General features: G+C 31.9%; 1 protein-coding gene across 5 annotated transcripts in view; it reads left to right on the forward strand.

The window, feature by feature from the left end:
- LOC106873450 (dystrophin) overlaps window positions 1–14,143 on the forward strand; it is a 562,674-nt gene that overhangs the window by 181,982 nt on the left and 366,549 nt on the right. For 4 of the 5 annotated variants that reach the window (XM_014920808.2, XM_052976366.1, XM_052976370.1 and 1 more), the window contains one exon: window positions 5,088–5,219. The exons of the other annotated variant lie outside the window; for it this stretch is intronic. In XM_014920808.2, the coding sequence (XP_014776294.2) occupies window positions 5,088–5,219 (132 nt within the window). The remainder of the gene's footprint in view (window positions 1–5,087; window positions 5,220–14,143) is intronic. 5 annotated transcript variants of the gene reach the window in all.

The following is a 14,143-nucleotide window of genomic DNA, read 5'->3' on the forward strand; positions in this document are numbered from 1 at the left end:
AAGAAACAACCCAGACTAGTGAATAGAGGTTGCCCAATTTTGCTTCACGACAATGCACATCCTCACACTCTTCAATCTACGGTCCAAAAGTTGCAAAACCTGGATCATGAGATTTTGCAACATCCTTCCTATTCCCCTGATATCTCTCCTCCTGATTATCACTTATTTAAGTATTTTAAGCTTTTCATAAGCGATAAAACCTTCTTAAATAGAGAAGAGGTAATTAAAGCATTGGGACAGTTTATCACAGCAAAAGATGAATTTTTTCTTAAAGATGGAATATATGTCATAGAGAAACATTGGGTAAACGTCATAAATGAACATGGGTCATACTTTGATTAAATAAATCAATTCTCTAGCACTTCTGAAACATTTTATTGTTACCTTTCAAATATGACATTTCATATGTAACAACCTAATATATAGATTAGATAGGTATATAGATACACACACACACACACACACACACATTTTTACTTCCTCTCCTCTGTTACTACTACTGTTTTTAACTTTTGTTTTAGCATACTTGTATGAAAGGGCATATCTTCCTCCAGTATTATGTGTTAATAGTCATCATAGCCCATTCTTACCAATTCCATAAGGCTCATCTTCCTGAAATTTGTCTTCACCACTGCATCCTAATCATCTTGAGTTTCCCTCTTCCATTGACTTTGCTCATTTGAGCACCCTGCACTTTTTTAATTCTCTATCCTCCATATGCATCAGGTGCCCATACTAAGACAGTCTTCTCTTTTGCACACTACATCTGATATCACTTATACCCAGTTTTTCTTCCAGCTCATTTGTGTCGCCATTCATGCACACTAACACTAGACATATGGCAGAGTATATTTGTTTCTGGCCTTTGTAATTTCTCTGTATACAAGACCCACATCTCATTATCATGCAACATCACATTTAATACAAAACCATTATATGATCTTTCCTTCATGCTGGGAGAAACCCTTCATTGCCAGCAGATCTGTGAAATTTTTCTTATCTGTTCTTACATTTTTATTCTGACTATTATAACATCTACTACTAATTAGGTCACCTAGGTAACAATTTTAATATTTCATATTGATATGTTAGTCTGTTGCTTATACGCTCAGTTTTACACACAAACACATACACACACACACATACACACACACACATATGTTACTCAAGTAAATTTGAACTGTTTAAAAAATATTCGATTAGATCAAGGAATTCTTGCTGTGAAAGGCATATATCCAAATGCTCTTTCTACTTCTAGTTCAATTCATAAGAAATAAGTAAAAGAACACTTTTACAATCTGAATTTTCCATTGTAAATAAGATAGTAGTAGTGTGTATAATTTATGTTCATTTTCAAAATTGTTTATCAGATTTTATTTATTTATTTATTTTTTTGATCCCAAATAATATCTACTATCTTGTGTTTGTGGAATAATGCCAAAATATTACATTTAATTATCACTTTTTATATAGATTTAAGAGAAAACACTTGGAAACCTCTTTGCTTATATAAATAACTATTGGTTACCATGCCAACAAGAAAGTAAGCAGAGTAAATTGACTACAATTTTTAAAAAAATACAAAATACTTAGCCTGCTAAGAAGAAATACCTTTTTTTTTTTTTCACTTTAGACATGGGTTTAAAATTTTCTTGTAGTTATCTTCTGTGCTCTGAATATTTTCATCATCTGTTCCAAATTTGTAAATTTGTGTTAAGGTGGCTGGAAGATCTATTCTAAAACAATGCTCTTTTGAATTAAATAAGTTTCTGTATGATATAACATTACCTGAACTTTAAAAAATATACTTATAAAAAGAGCAATTTCCAACAGACTCATTTTACTTTTGTAATTATTAGTGCAAGGAGGAAGCCCAGAAGAAATAGTTTAGTTAAGTAGTTTATTTAGGCCTTCCTAAGCTATCAGAGTCATATAGTTGAGAGAAACAGGAATAAATGTTAGCACAGTTAATGCTTATTTTGAACTGTTGTTAATTAATTCAATGTACTTCTAGAGAAGTAATGGGCATAACATTTAGTAGTATTGATTAGAAAACAAGGCACAGTGTTGATGGGAAAAGGGTGACTGGTAATGAGATGGAAGCAGGATTAAGAAAGTATATTCAAAGGACTAGAAGTGTTTTAGTAACTTTAGACATAAATATCTTGAGTTTAAAGTTTTGAAGAAGTCAGACTAGCTTATTTATATGATTGATGATTTTTTTTTTTAATTTTAGATAGTGAAGGAGGGTGGCAGAGCAAAAAATAGAAGAGATAAGAGATGTATAACAGCTGAGCTGGTTGGCATGGAAATGCCTCCATTTTAAATTCTCTGAAGAGATTGACAGCATGTGTGGATGAGTGTATACCAGTCTTGATGAAAATGTTACTGGTGAAGGATTAGTGATTAACAAAATCATCTTCAAGGATGCCGAATCAATTATTAGTGATATATCTGAGTACTTATTTACCATGTGGACAAGTATACAATTTCATGTTTTGGAGAATATGTCTTGAGATAGATAGATTAAATGATCGGATAGAAGTAAAATCTGATAAAAAGCATATTGTCTGATGGCTACTGGATAGACACCAGATGCTTTGAACTGATTTTGGTGCATTTTGTGAGAATTGACTGCAAAGATGTTGATGAGGTCAGAGTCCGTAAAAAAGATAATATTAGGTCATCCCATAAGTTCTGACCAATTTTACCTTTTTTAAAATTGAATAAAATTTAATAGTATTTTAGAATGTCTAATGGAATTAATAATTATTTTTATGCATTTGTGTACATTTAAACTAATTAAATATTATTTTACAGAATGATAGAATTAAAATTTCTTTGATTAAAACCCTTTCTAACATGGAAGTTCCAAAGAGCATTTAAGGCACATAATACTTTATGAGGACAAAAAAGGAAACTCTGCAGCTGAAGCAACTTGAAACATACACTCAGTTTATGGGAAAGAATGCTTGAATGAAAGAACTTGCAGAAGATGGTTTGCAAAATTCAGAAGTGGAGATTTCAGCCTTGAAGCTGAAGATTGAACTGGACGTCCAGTTGAATTTGATGATAAGCTTCTTGAGGTATTACTTGAAGAAAATCCTGCATTATACGTTAAAGAATTGGCCATAAAGCTTAGTTCAAACCATACAACTGTTCATCGTCATCTTCAACAACTTGGAAAGGTTCCTAAACTTGGAAAATGGGTGCCTTATGAATTGTCTGAAAGCAACCGCAAATCCCAAGTTGTCATCTGCTTTTTTCTCCATTCTTGCAAACTCATTTCACCCTTTTTAGATAGACTTATGACTGGTGACGAAAAATGGATCTTCTGTCAAAATGTTAAACGTCGTAAACAGTGGCTTGGTAAAAGGGAAAAAGCTCAACCACAACCGAGAAGGGAACTTCATGAAAAAAGGTTCTTCTCTCTATCTGGTGGGATTGCAAAGGAGTAATTCTCTTTGAATTGTTACCACCTAATGCAACAATCAATGCTCAAGTCTACTGTCAGCAATTATATCATTTGAACCAAGCTTTGAAGAAAAAAAGACCTGTTTTAGTGAATCAAAAAGGAGTGATATTTTATCAGGAAAATGCACGACCCCACACTGCAAAAATCACATCACAGAAGATCGAAGAGCTTGGTAGGGAAAAAGTTCCTCATTCACCTTATTCTCCCGACCTTGCTCTTTCAGACTACCATTTGTTTCGTAGTTTACAGAATCATTTGGGAGACATAACTTTCGCAAGCCAGGAGGAGGTTGAAACTGACATTTCAGAGTTCTTCGCTTTGAAACCCAAAGAGTTTTACATTGATGGGATTAAAAAGCTTGTAAATAGATGGAAGGAAGTCATAGATAATCAGGGAAAGTACATTGATGATTAAATTTCAATTAAGTATAACATTTGATCATTTGTTTTCTTTATTTAAAATTCGGCCAGAACTTATGGGATGACTTGATAGTTGGTAGCTGATGTATTCACTTTTCAATGTGAATGTCATAAAGCTAGCTACCAAGATCAAGATGTAGAAGTCTGGATGATTCCGCAAAGATTGTTTCTATCCTTTCCTATTATTTGTTATTTTTTACTTTTCATCTCGTTATTATTTATAAGTTTGTATCAGTATATTTTCTTGACTCCTTTGTGATTATTTTTGCTGATCTAGTTGTGGTTACATATCGTAAGGTTCAGTATCAAAATCATATAAAGTTATAGAAAGTATAATTATATAAATAACTGAGTTTTTTCAACTATTTAAATTTTATGTTATATGATTTAAAATTTGTTTTATTTTGTCTTAAATTTAATAAATCTTTTCTTTAGACTGGATTCAAAATGGATATTGAAATAAAAGAATATAATTGATTTTAAAAAACCCATATTGTTTGTTTTGTAAAATTACATTAAATCTTTCTTAAATTAATTCATAATCCTATTATTTTGCCAGTCACATTTAGGATTTATTAATTATAATGAAGTATATTATTCTTACTTATTTAAATTTCAAAATGAGATGTAGCTTATGTTGGATTTTTTTTTTTTTTTTTCCTTACACACATTTTTTCACCTTGCTCTCCATTGCCACTTAGACACTTATAATACTGCACTTATAGTATAAATTATCATCACAATTTCAAACAGATTTCTTTTGTAATATGGGTTTTCTATTCTGACTTGTGTAATTGATTTTTTAGAACTGAGTTATGCAATGATCTCTTCATATTTCATGATATGAATTTGAATCTAGCCAAAATCGCTTCAAAGAAATAGCTCCATTAAAAATATATTGAGAAATCTAATGTCAATTTCTATGTAGAGTTTCTGGCAAATCAAGTTTGCAACTGGGGTTTCACCTCATAGAAGCCATTTCGCTTCATTTATGCAGAAATGTCACATTACATCAAATATATCCTTCTCTGTAAAACTAAAGTACTGTGGTTATTTTAGCAGTTGTTATTTAAAATATAAGATGAAAGATTTCAAAACATTATTTCATCTTCTCCTCAAAATAAAAGCATACTTTTAATTATATGCTTTTGAAGAAATATGTTTTAGTCTGAATAATTTTTCTTCTATTTTAGGAAGTAGATGAAGAACTTAATACATTGGTGCCTAAAGTAAGCCAGCTAGTTAAGAAAGGAAATTACATTATAAAGCATCTAGATGATGAAGAGAAAATTAGGAAAGTTAAGAGACTGAGAGACCAATTACAGGTAAAAAATCAGTAATTAATAATATTTATTGTCTTCATTATTTATTTCAGTTATTTTACTTTTTAATTCTTTTATAAAGCTTTACTAACAATGTAGAAAAAAGATGAGTGATGCAATGACAAAATTTTTACTTGGCATGTTGGCTGAAAATACAGAGGGAAATTGATGAAGGGTAAAGTTGTACAATAGATTATGTTAAAGAATGTGTTTTCCTATATCATATAACACTTTTCAATGCACATGGTTCATGGAAACAGGAATTTAAAAACAAAACAATTGTATTTGCAAAGTGCCTAAAACTGAAAAGTATTTGGAAAAAGTGATTTTACATTTGATACTCTATACTGAATTGGTCCTAAATTTACAAAATGTTTTATGGAAATCCATATTAAAGGAGTTCTGTACACAATTTCTTACTTAACAAACTAAAGCTAATAAAATCTATTGCTTAATTTCACAATTTGCATGTTTTTAGGAGACACAATTGATGGGCTAAACTAGATATATATGTGGAAGTGTTTTAGATCCCAAAATATAGCTTACAAACTTTTTCAGTGTCTTAAAAGCTTTTTCATCAATTTCAATCACCTTTACTTGCTTGCACTTTTGTTTTACCTGATTTTGTAGATATTTTACTAACTTTAAAAAAAATCAGTTTTATAAATAAAGAACCAAACATCTAACAAAAATTTAGATGTTATGTTCATTTTTCTTGTTTTAATCATTTGAATTTTTAATACAAGTTCTAATCATGAAATTTATCATTTATTATTTTCTTTTTATTGTGTGACATCAGTAATTTGTTGTTTCATTGCCATGTATTTTATATATTCTATACACATAATCTCAAATTGACACATGAAGTTTATACAATGTTCCCTTTCTTGTGATGCTTACATTAATGCTACAAACACAGACACATGTATCAAGAAAACTAATGTGTATTTGTGTATAATGTATACTTCTTAGTCATAATTAACTTTTAATGAGTCAGAATGCTTTAGTTATTTTGCAGACTATTAAAACCTGGATAAGTTGTTTCATTTACATTCACTAAATCCACATAAATTAGTTGCCTGTTTTGATGTAGTTAAACTTTATGTATCTTTTGTATGTAGTACTGATTTGTTATATTTATATTTGACATTTTAATGTTCCTCTGCATCATGCATTCTGAACTTCTTATAATGAACTATTTCCTAACTGATATCAACATGAACTCTTAAATTCAGTACTGTTAATACCAAAAAGACAAAATCAAATCTCATGTTGTTGGCTCTGTAAAATTGTTGTCCCTGATTGGGATGAAAAAAGTGATCTCATTTGTCTTATTCCTCTTGCTTTCCTCAACTTATGGAGGAGGTGGCAGGGTTTCTCTGCACTTGTTAGCATCCTGTTTTGTTTATCAGGTACATGCAAGTGACTGTCTTCTTAATGATCTTAAGATAGCTGAATAGTTTATGTAAACATATACACATGCTCCTAGCGTACATGCTGGTACATCAACACACCTACATGAAAATTGCTTTAGCGTTCTTTGCAATATGAATGATAAAATGTAAACTTAACTGTCATTTCTGGGTTGATTTCTGATACAATTAAATTATGCTTGAAGCAGAAAAAATACATTTTATCCAATATTTAGAGCCTTTATCTGTCTCTAATAAGAAAAAAAAAACCTGAGAACTGAATGAGCCAAATAAACCAAAATAATAATTGTTTCTTATTTTTACTGCAGTGCTCAATAAGAAAACCAAAAATATTTTATTTTGTTTTGTAAGTTAAGAAGTTACAGGCTGAGTGATGCAATCCCAAAATTCTCATATAAATTGAGATTTCCCCTCTTAGTTCAAGAAAAAACTCTAAAACTTAGCAGTAATTGTTAGTGAAGAAAAGAGGAAATAATTTCAAATCTTTGAGAATTAATCTCACAAAATTTATATACATGCCAAGATGGAATTCTGATCTTTATTTGCAAGCATTGAGATGGTGGGGAGTCAACTGTAAACATACTTCAATCCTATTAGACCTCATCAGAAAGGCAAAAGGTTTTACAAATAGAAAATGACTTACAAAGAGCTTTGGGCAAGTAGTAATTTGTATAGATAAAAACAAAAAGAGCAGTAGGAAATAAATAACTCAAGCGGGCCAATGGCCTGACTTTAGGTAAATAAGAGGGGATGTACTGAACAAGATGCAAAAAATTCTCAATTAATTGTAATTTTCTCCTTAGTTAGAAAAAGAAAAAGAAAACTTTGTAGTAAATGTTTGTAACTCTAAAAAAAAAGGAGGGATAATTTCATGAAGTTCAGAATTGTTTTGTTCAGCTTTTCTGGCTGTTGTGCATTCTGCTTACTATGAGGACTATTCTTGAAAAGAAATGTAGTATCAGCAAAATAGTTTCCATCTGGCCACAAAAGAGGTATCATAAAAATCAAACCCAAGCCTGTCCAAGCAATCACCCTGCTGGTAAATGGTAATTCCAATGCAATCATCCAAACCTTATGTCACAGACATCTTTCAACATTTGTGTCATCATTATAAAGTTAAATTACTGCTGGTTGATGGCTTATTTGTAAACTCTGTCTGAAATATGTGGAGCAAGAAAACTAAGTGCTGATGAATTAATTATATAAAATTTAAATACAATCTATTTTCACATTTATAACAGACATCTAGTTGTGTGTGTGTAAACAGTTTTAATCATAATTTTGTTGTTTTAATGTCCGCTTTTCCATGCTTGTGTGGGTCAGACAAAATTTGTTAAGGTAGATCGGTAGGTTTCTCATAGAAGTATACCCTCCCTGTCACCAACCCTCACTTGTTTCTAAGAAAGGTATTATTTCTGCATAGACAGACATGTCTTTCACAAAAGATTGAAATTTAGTAACACTTGTTTACATGATGTCAGGAAGAAAGGAATCTGTCTGTCTCTCTCTTTCTCTCTCTCAAATATATTGTGCATCAGATCAAAAACTTGCTCATACATATCAGAAGTATAAATTTATATGCAGCATGTGATGTTATACTCTAAATTGCAGTAATTCATTGGTAGAAAGGTTATGTTCCACACAGATTTTGTGCAGTCGATTTCTAAGAATGACATCTATAACAATTCTATTAAATGAAACAGTATTTTGCAGAGTAGACAGAAATTTACCTAGGAGCAAGTCATGGTAAAATAAGCATGGCACTTTGTACTAAATTATTTATATCTTAAGAAAACAACATTCAAGTATCAGTATTTGTTTTGAGTGGTAAAAGAAGACCTAGAAAAACATAGTAAAGTTGTCAGTGTCAGGAAGAAAGAAAACAATTCAAGAAACATTGTTAGAAAAGTTGCAATTAGATTTTACAATTGTGAATTATTTTTAACTTTGTTACTATATTTTATACAACTATACAATAAATCATTTTATAGCAACCATGAAAATTTACCTGATTTATGAATCCTATTTTATATGTATACCCATATTATTTTTGAGTTCATTTTATCAGTTAATTAAAAGAAGGCTATAATCAAAGGCTATCAACTCCACCCAACTGTTAAGAGCGATCACTTGGTGCTTCATCTGGATTTTGGTTCAGAAGCAAGAGATGTACAGACATGGCTGGCCTGCAATAGACATCCATTACCAAGTAGATGGCAGCCAAATTTTCCTCATATAACACTGTTATTTAATGATAGGGTGTTATTTGAGGAAATGTAGTTCTAGATACCCCTATGAAGAAGGAGTGGTCAAGACTAGAATGTATTTGATCAAAGTTTGCTCAGTCAAGACCAAAACAAGGCTAAACAATAACAACTAGCCAGTGAGAGAATCACCATATAATTATTTGACTCTTCCTTAGCTAACACTCTATATCTTTGAAAAGAAGAGAGGGATATGTTACATAGTATAGTGTTATATATTCCTAAAGAATGTGATCATGGATCTCTCTCTCTCTCTCCCCCTCTCTTGCCCTCTCTTATATAGATAGCCTAGAATATTTTGAGTTAAAACAACTTCTTACAACATGTTTAAAATTTCAGCTGGCTGCCAATTCAGTAGGATTGTCAGTTCATATGCATCCCATGTTTTTATTTAGCCTCAGGTCAGTCCTGAATTATTAGATGTATCATATGGGGTATTCCATTCATGACCATTCCATCTGTTTGTGTATTTATGCTGGTATTGTTTGGTGTGTCTTTTATATTTATTTATTCAAGATGATGCAGGAAAGATTTCATTGCTATTCTTAGAGAGTTGAGAGACTGTAGAGGCTCTTTTGTTTACTCATATTCTGTCACTATTACTATGTAATGTCCACAACTAACACAGCCATTCCTGTTCTTGTGTGGTAGATGTAATCTGTAGCTTTGTTTCACACCCAGGTATGGCCTTTTGGTGTCTATAATGGAGTCTATTCTGTTGCAACCATTCAGATCAAATCCCCAGCCCGGGAGTGATTTTTCTCCTTTCTTTTCACCACTCTTAGGGTCATGGCTGCTGTCTTTCTTCTGACTAAACTGTTAAAAAAGATGTTTTCTGTGGCTAATACAAACTAAGGCAACTTATCTTGTCAGAGTACTCTATTAACCATTACCACACAGAGTGCAGGGTCTCTAATTTAAACAAGGAATGACATATTGGCTATGACATCATATACAACCCCCCCCCCCCCGATACACACACATGCGCACCTGAAAAACAGATTGGATAATCATTGTTAGCTTGTCTTTGATCATAGATCTGATCAATCGGGCTTAACCTGGGGATGACTAATGTTCAATAGAGTTCAATGTTGTTTGGGGTTTTTTTTTTTGCTTCTTAATCAGTTTAGATATTTCTGAATGTTTTATGTAATTCAAATATTACAGAGTTAGCACTTTGGTTGGATAGAACTGAGTTTCAGAAATTATTTAATTCATAGTAAGCACCCAAAACTCTATACTTATATTTACTAAGATACAATTCAAAACAAAAAAAAACACATATTTACAGCAAAATGAAAAGTAAAAAGAAAAAGAAAATAAGAAACAAAGAAACTTCATGCCTTCTGCTAAACAACTTATTCGCACTATATGCCATGGACAAGATGGCAAATGCATTATCACAAAGCTAACATCCACTGCATTATCCACACACCCTCACTGCACTCCTTTCTCAGGCATTATGCCCTCTTACTGATTTCTAGAATGAGTTCTGTAACACTGTACATTCATAATTTGGCTTGGATTTTATTTAAATTTGTGCTTACGTTTTTGTTTTTGTTAGTTTTTTCTTGTTGATAAAATCTACCTTTATTCTGCATAATCAGAGCCTAAAAAATGTGTGTATGTAATTACGATTTCTTACACTGGAATAAGATGAATTATACTTCTCAGCTTGATTTAGATAAACCATAGTTTAAGGCTAAATGTGTAGTATATTTAAAGTTAAAATTCCAACCACTTATTTCCTGTACTTTTATTGTTTTCTCTCATAAAGTTATTTGTGTTTGCAATTACAAAAATAGAAATTATTTTTTATTTGGCTATGAAAAACCAAGATAGAAGCAGCTATTTTGTTTCTTTATCTTCTCTTTTTTGATTCATTGATATTAATTATAAAACAATATTTGACATTTCTGAAACCTCATATTTGACTGAAATACATTTTGAAAGCCTAGTGTGAAAATAACTTCAGGTGGCTACCACCATTTTTTAAAACTATTAATTAATTAAGAATTAATCAATGGAGAGGTAGTGCCTGTAACCTTTTCAAGCCCTCCTGGACTGGTGAGATTGATATAATTGACAATTAGTTTGAACATCTGCAGTTTGATGTCTGGGAGAAAAATCTGGGTAGGAAGAGGAGTTTGTTGTTTAACCCCAAGTCAGCTCTGAATGAACAGACCTATCATCAAAAGAATTTTGTCTGTCACCTTCCTCGCTTTTTTAGCATGTATCTAGGATTGCGTTATCTAATGCATCTTTTCATTTCAAAGAGTAGAGTGTGATTTGAAGAGGCTTTGTCTGCTGTTTCTAGCAGGCTGAGCAACCACCTAGAAATGTTCATTGGTTTGTGGATGCGGAGATTATTTCATAAACTGATCTTTATGAGAAATAACTTCTGGTATGATTTTGGGAAGGTACAGTCAAGAATGTTTCTTTGATGCCTGTAGTGATTGTGTCTTTGTGCTGTTAAAGTAGAATAGTTTGTCATATCCCTATTAGAAAACGTTTTTAAGGTTTTGATTCATGGAAGCAGGTTGTTAGTCTATATTGTTTGAGAATGATATATGTGGGCAGAAGGTAAAGGGGGCCTACATTAGGAATGAGTGTTGTTAAAAGTGACAGCAAGCTGACTGATGTTGTGCAGAAGGAAGAGTGTGAGAGACAAAACCAAACTGTGAATTATACCAGAGTTGATTGTATTTTTAGAAGATACTCCTATTGGCACATCTGCAATGATATAGTCTAAACAAGAAACTTCTAGTCTTTGATGGAACTATAACCAGGCAACTTAAGCTGGGGGTTCTCATGCTAGACACATTCAAAGGTTACGATTATTTCAAGTGCAATAGCATTACTTTTGTAAAACTTCTCAAGAATGAAATCTTATTGTGGAGTGACATAGGAGAGCAACTCACTTCTCAAATTCTACAGGAATTGTGCAGCGAGATGGATTCAGAGTGGCAAAGGAAGTGATTACTAACAAGTGTTTCTTTCATCTTTAAAGTGTTGGAAGCGAGAGTATGTTGGCAGTTGGCAAAGCCAAAGGTTGCCTGTCTTAGAGACTAAATATTTTGTAGTATGTCAATTGGGATGAAATTTTGTAGAGACAAAAATTTCAGAGTTTGGAGAGAATAGGAGTTAATGGTAGAGAGATTGTCATGATGAGAAATCATCAGATTTTGCACTTAAATGCATGTGGAGATGACCTGAGTATTGGAGTGTTTTCAGGAGTTTAGTTTAGTGCATGCTTGTAGGGTTGGGAGGAAAGTGAGAAGTAAATATGAAAGCTTTCTTAAGTGAATAGCAAATGTGAAAGCCTTATTAGTTAAAGAGTAGTGGATTGGAGGATTTGGCAAGCTGGTAGAAACTCTCTTGGCAAATGGCTAGAAGAGCCAGTTGTTATTTGCAGAGTGAGATAGTTTTCTGTCTGTGCAATGTGCACAGTCATCCTTGGTTTTGCAAAAAATTATTAAATTTTTAAATATGACTATTTTTGAATTTCCTTTTGGGGGGAAACCCTTTAACATAACATTAGCTTCTATTTTTTCTTCTTTAATACTCTATATACCATTCTTTTCCAACATGTATTAATGCCTTCTTTTGTTTAGTAAGTTTCAGAAAATTTTCTAGATTTCAAAACTTTTCATTTTATTTGTATTTGATTTTCAACAAGGAGCTAAATTTTAAAATTTATTCATTTAAAAGTATATCAGTTTCTTCTCATAGCCATTTGATCCACACTGGTTAAAACAAACCATCCATGCTGCTACTTACAGACATTTGTAATAATACTTTTGGAAGAAATAGCTTAGGCTGTCTTATTGTGGTTAGATTCTTCTTTAATATTATGTCTGTTAATTCTTTTGGTATTTCTTAGAGTTCTAATGAACAAATATATTTCTTTTGAATTCTGTTAGAAGAATGAACACTATACATCTGTTTTCATATCAATATATCCAAGAGACATAAAAGAAAGGCTTAAGAAATGCACCTCAACAGCTGCTTGTTAACTATAATAGATTCTCATTCTAGAATTATTTCCTTGCTTATAAACTTGTATGGATCTGAAGTCTTTAGATCTTTGTCTAAATTCTATTTACTGTATTTCACTCTCAAATACTAGAAATATGTCTGGGTTTACTTTGTCTTTATTTCTAATTATTTTGTGTGTGTGTAGTTATAAGCTTTATTTTGTTCATATAATTGCAGTCAGAATAACTACATTCGTTTTAGAATGATCAAATCTTTAAAGTTCCCTTTAATAATCTCCAACATTGATTTGTCCGTCCAACATTGTGATGATATTGTAATTTTGTATTTTTACTTAGAAGAATGTCATGTTAATGTAGTACTCTAAGTAGTGGAAGATACTTGTACCTAGCAGATGAGACCACATTTCTCTATCCTAGCTATTTAGTTTTGAATATTATTCTCTCATATTTCATATATGTTTGTATTTCTGACTGAGATAGTGACTCTGACCAGATTGTTTTCATTTTCACATGAAGTGTATGAATATAATGTATGGAATACATGGACAAACATGAATTTTCATTTTAAAGTATTTACAAGAACTAACAACAATATTATGAATTATGATATTTGACAATGTTTTGAAACTATTATAATAACATCCTGGTGATCACATAAGGACTGCAGTAAGTGTATTACTTTCTCATGGTGAGATCTTTGAGGTTAATTTAAGAAATGAATGGAATAAATTCAGGGTGCTATTATTCCAGTTTGCAATACAGATTTTCTCACTGCAAAATTCTAATTGTATGAACCAATTGTAAGACATGTAAAACTACCTGGCCATGAACATTGAATGTGAAAGATCTATAGGAACTGGAGAGAAATGATCCATTGGTTGTTTAAAATTTTCTTCTGTTGAGGCGGTGAGCTGGCAGAAACGTTAGCATGCCAGGCGAAATGCTTAGCAGTGTTTCTTCTGTCTTTACGTTCTGAGTTCAAATTCCGCTTAGGTCGACTTTGCCTTTCATCCTTTCGAGGTCGATAAATTGAGCACCAATTGTGTACTGGGATGGATCTAATCGACTGGCCCCCTCCCCAAAATTTCGGGCCTTGTGCCTAGAGTAGAAAAGAATATTTTCTTCTTTTGCAGACTGATTGCAAGTAAGTCAAGAGTGACTCGGCACTTGATAGAGTAACACAGCTGTTTTGGTGTGGACATGTGTTTTGAATAAACAGTGAACTGTAGAGG

The sequence above is a fragment of the Octopus bimaculoides genome, chromosome 2 (assembly GCF_001194135.2).
Source record: "Octopus bimaculoides isolate UCB-OBI-ISO-001 chromosome 2, ASM119413v2, whole genome shotgun sequence".
Taxonomy (NCBI): Eukaryota; Metazoa; Mollusca; class Cephalopoda; order Octopoda; family Octopodidae; genus Octopus; species Octopus bimaculoides.